A 4444-nucleotide genomic window follows, 5' to 3' on the forward strand; every position below is an offset into this window, starting at 1 on the left:
GTTTATAGTGCGATATTTGGGTTTTAAAGAGCAACACCCATATTCTCACGAGAGCATGGGTGTAAAAGCTGTTCTGATCCACACTCCAGTCCAGAAGGTGGCGGTAATGAACATGAAGGTGTTTGGCAACCGGTATAAAAAGATAGAAGGCCCCACAGAAACCAGTGTGAGTATTCCAGTTTGAAGGACCACTTATTCTGATGAAAATAAACTGGTTGGCTAATAATTGATATGAATATGTTTATTACAATTATGAACTCAGATTATGCAATTAATCTTTTAACGTTTAATAGAAATTTAACGTTCTTTTGTTTACTTGTTTTTATAACAGGAAGCGGAACCTAACCGGAAGCACGTGTCGGTGACGTCTTCCTTGAAAAACAAAAACAAACCTGTGTGTTGCAATATTTCTGTTTTCAGTCGACGTTTGATCAGCGCCTGAAATCGTTCGTCTCGTTTTTGGTGTGCGCCTTATGGTAAGACTTGCATATGTATTTAAATCCAGAGAAAACCAACAAATGATCGCTTCTGCCTCCTGCTAATGTGGCTAGCTGCCTCTGCCAGCTTGTGTTGCTCAGCTTAAAGCATCCAGAGAAAAACGAAGACTGTGGCCTGAACATCCGTCTTATTCTTTTGTCCCATCTTTCTCAGGTTGCTGCAGTTTACCGGTAATAGCTTGTTTGAGAGCCATGGCCCAGCAGAGAGGAGTAAACAGCCTGCAGTTCAATCAGGACCAAAGTAAGTTGCCTTTGTTCATGAACTGAGTTGGTGCACGTTTTAGAACCAAACTAAGTTGAGTTACTGAGGAGAAACCTGGCAGATTTACAGAGGCTCGAAAATTTTATTCATATTAACGTTAAAGGGGAAAATGCACACCCAAAAGAACAAGATAACAATGGGTACAATGAAACTAGAGAAAGTGGTGTGAGAACGGTGGCACGTTCTCTGGCTACACAAAGGGAAGGCCTTCAAGGGAAATGGCTTTGTTCTGTAACTACATTCTTTTCAACATAAAGTTGTGTCTCGGAAATAATCCATGTAAGATTTCTTATGTCTTAACTTACAAGTCACTCTGAAAATTTGGTAAATTAGGTTGGATGGGTATGATGTTAGAATAATACACATAGATGAAACTGAACACTGCTGTGAAAAACCCAGAACGATTTACGAGCTAACCACCAGACAGAAACTACATGTATTAAGCTGGTTGTGGTTAAACATATTACATATACAAAAACAGAATTAGTAAGAAATACAGAACCAGGCAAATGTGTGATAAAGGAAAATCTATATGTACCTTCAGTTATTCTCCTGATATCCATCCACACGTTCATTAACTACCAGTGATTACTTGTTTTGCCGGTTAATCGTCTGATTTTCTGACCTGGTCACTGCTTGGTGAGCACAGCCTTCCCCCAACACAGCAGCGCTGAGACTTATCTTTTGTCTAAACTGAAAATGTATTGCAATATGTTGATGAATGTGTAGATCAGAGGGAAGGTGTGGGTTGAGTAGTTTGGAGACAGAGTTAGAGAGGCGTGTTTTGGACATGTGCAGATAATATAGAAGATAAACAGCATTATTTAGAAAGAATATGTTAAAAAATAGTATATAATAGCAAAATCAGTCTGAGTCTGTTGCTGTTGCTAGCACTATGATGTAGCACTTGAATCAGAGTCAGAATACTTTATTAATTCCTAAGGAAATTATGTGTTTACAGTTGCTCCAAGACGATAGGAACAGCAACAGACTGAACTAAATTAGATAATAAAATAGATTACAAAGTTACAAAATATAAGAAATAACTTTAATATATACAAGTAGCTCAATTATAAATATCCAGAATATTACAGAAAACTATGGAGGCAACACAATGAAAAAGCACCTGATGTCCCCAGCACCTGGTTCAGTTTGGAGGATTATTACTGGGCTGTAAACGGCTCCAGGCAGCTAACATGTTAGATTTGCCAAAGCTGAATAAGAATGATTCATAGGTTTAAATCTTCTCTGTCCTCTTATCATCACCAGGCTGTTTCTGCTGCGCTATGGAGACGGGGGTCAGGATTTACAACGTGGAGCCGCTGATGGAGAAGGGCCACCTGGGTGAGTCCTCTGACCCGGCTTTCACATGTAGAGCAGTGCCTGAGAGAGAGCTCATTCATTATTTCTAGACATGCTACCAATATTTTTCAAGACATTTTGGTAATTATTTTCAAATGTTTCATGAATATTTCAGACATGTTATGTGTTTATAGATGTTAATACTTTTCAGACTTTTATTAGTGTATTTAAATGTTTTTCGCTAGGAAAACGATGACTTTCATAACGAGAATTCAAGGAAAACATTGTTCTTGTGCACCTTTCCCTAAAAAGGACTTGAATATGTGTTTGTGTCATTTGCAGACCATGAGCAGGTTGGCAGTGTAGCCCTGTGCTCCATGCTGCATCGCTCTAACCTGCTGGCCATAATTGGAGGTGGAGTCAATCCTAAATTCTCAGAAATATCTGGTGAGTTGGTTTAAAGTAGGACGTGCATTGTACAGCTTTGACCTGTGTGTGTGTGGGGGGTGGGGGTGGGGGGGTCATTATTATGAGAGGTGTTTACCCAAGATATGTGAGTGCACCTTAAAAACATGATGAAAAATAAGTTTTTAACAAAACAATGTCAATGTCTCAGTGTTGATTTGGGACGATGCTCGGGAGTCACGGGATCCTAAGGACAAACTGGTGCTGGAATTCACCTTCACCAAGCCTGTTCTGGCTGTCCGCATGAGACACGACAAGTGAGTTTTACATCACCTCACACATACTGTTTATTGTCACTGAACTGTCAAAATGATAGTTGCCTTTGCTCCCTCTAGGATCATCATTGTGCTGAAGAACAGGATCTATGTGTACAGTTTTCCAGACAACCCTGTCAAGCTTTTTGAGTTTGACACCAGAGATAACCCCAAAGGTATCATACTACTTGTGTAGAGCTGTTTTTCCATTGCAACATACTGCTTAGCATTTTGAATACAGTGAATTCTTTCTTTCAGGTCTTTGCGATTTGTGTCCCAGTTTGGAGAAACAGCTTCTGGTCTTCCCAGGTCACAAATGTGGCAGCCTGCAGCTGGTTGTAAGTCACAAACAAACAGGACGTTTTGTTTCTCCTGAAGAAAATGTCTGCGTCGTAAAAGTCGTAGTCTAACATGTTGCTTTTTATTCAGGACCTGTCCAACACCAAACCTGGAACATCATCTGCCCCTTTTACTATCAACGCCCATCAGAGCGAGATTGCCTGTGTGGCACTCAACCAGCCCGGCAGCGTGGCAGCTTCAGCCTCTCGTAAAGGAACCCTCATCCGCCTGTTCGACACAACGACCAGGGACAAACTGGTGGAGCTGCGCAGAGGAACAGACCCTGCCACTCTTTACTGGTAAACACTCAAGTAGTAAATGGGTAGTGCACCGATGTTCCAGAATATTTCAATGTTCCTGTGTCTTCAAAACCTCTCAGAATCAGACCGTCAGACCTCAGTGCATGCAGCAAGGAGCACACTTAGCGTTACAGAGATCCTTCACCCAATAAATCAAAAATACATAAATAAATGCCCTCTTCCTAAAACTCCTATGAATGTATATGAATAGAGCCAGTTACAAAAATATCTGTCTACACATTTCATTCAAAAAAAGATCACCACTGCACAGCTTCAGTTGATATTAACCATACTTTGTAACATCAACAGGGGTTGCTGAATCTGGCCCATTATGTGTTAATGGGCACATTATGTTCTCTGGTAATTGCTTTAATTAATTAAATGAATCACAATAGTCTAAACTAATATATATCTTACATCTTTAAAAACTAGGATTTTTTTGGCAATAGAACAATACATTAATTCTGTTCCTCCATCAAGATCAGAGAAATTAAAGACAAAGAAAAAGACCTTCTTATCCCATATTTATTCTGCATGATGAATAAACTGATTTTTAGGAAAGGCATGAAATATGAGGTGAGGGTTTTAATGTAACCGAGCTACAGAATGGCCTGTTTGGCAGTTGTAAAATGATACTTGTGGTTTTTCTTTCCAGCATCAACTTCAGCCATGACTCATCCTTCTTGTGCGCATCCAGTGACAAAGGCACAGTTCACATCTTTGCACTCAAAGACACCAAACTCAACCGTCGCTCTGCGTAAGACCACTTTCTGCTAATTGAGTCCTTTTAACACACACACACACACACACACACCATCGTGATCCTCACGCCTCTGCTTCTCTTCATCCCACAGGCTGGCACGTGTTGGGAAGGTGGGTCCTGTGATTGGTCAGTATGTGGACAGCCAATGGTCATTGGCCAGCTTTACTGTGCCTGCTGAGTGTGCCTGTATCTGTGCTTTTGGAAAGAACACTTCCAAGAACGTCAACTCAGTCATTGGTGAGGGAAACGTCAAAATATAAATG

At 40.5% G+C, this 4444-nt stretch overlaps 2 protein-coding genes across 3 annotated transcripts in view; both read left to right on the plus strand.

Annotated features, from left to right (window-relative positions):
* LOC102211413 (low choriolytic enzyme) overlaps nt 1-672 on the plus strand; it is a 6497-nt gene extending 5825 nt beyond the window's left edge. The window contains exons 10-11 of the mRNA XM_013912402.1: nt 90-166; nt 652-672. Coding sequence (XP_013767856.1) covers nt 90-166; nt 652-672 — 98 coding nt within the window. The remainder of the gene's footprint in view (nt 1-89; nt 167-651) is intronic.
* Nucleotides 91-4444, plus strand: part of wdr45 (WD repeat domain 45) — a 5437-nt gene continuing 1083 nt past the window's right edge. The window contains exons 1-11 of one of the 2 annotated variants that reach the window (XM_005739147.1): nt 91-166; nt 332-476; nt 652-738; nt 2029-2103; nt 2404-2508; nt 2678-2783; nt 2862-2956; nt 3039-3118; nt 3210-3418; nt 4074-4175; nt 4273-4418. In XM_005739147.1, coding sequence (XP_005739204.1) covers nt 690-738; nt 2029-2103; nt 2404-2508; nt 2678-2783; nt 2862-2956; nt 3039-3118; nt 3210-3418; nt 4074-4175; nt 4273-4418 — 967 coding nt within the window. In that variant the 5' untranslated portion in view covers nt 91-166; nt 332-476; nt 652-689. Of the gene's footprint in view, nt 167-194; nt 215-331; nt 477-651; nt 739-2028; nt 2104-2403; nt 2509-2677; nt 2784-2861; nt 2957-3038; nt 3119-3209; nt 3419-4073; nt 4176-4272; nt 4419-4444 lie in introns of those variants that run through there. The other variant, XM_005739148.1, reaches the window with a different exon arrangement.

This window comes from Pundamilia nyererei, unplaced genomic scaffold, assembly GCF_000239375.1.
Source record: "Pundamilia nyererei isolate P.nyererei 1_Seehausen unplaced genomic scaffold, PunNye1.0 scaffold00089, whole genome shotgun sequence".
Taxonomy (NCBI): Eukaryota; Metazoa; Chordata; class Actinopteri; order Cichliformes; family Cichlidae; genus Pundamilia; species Pundamilia nyererei.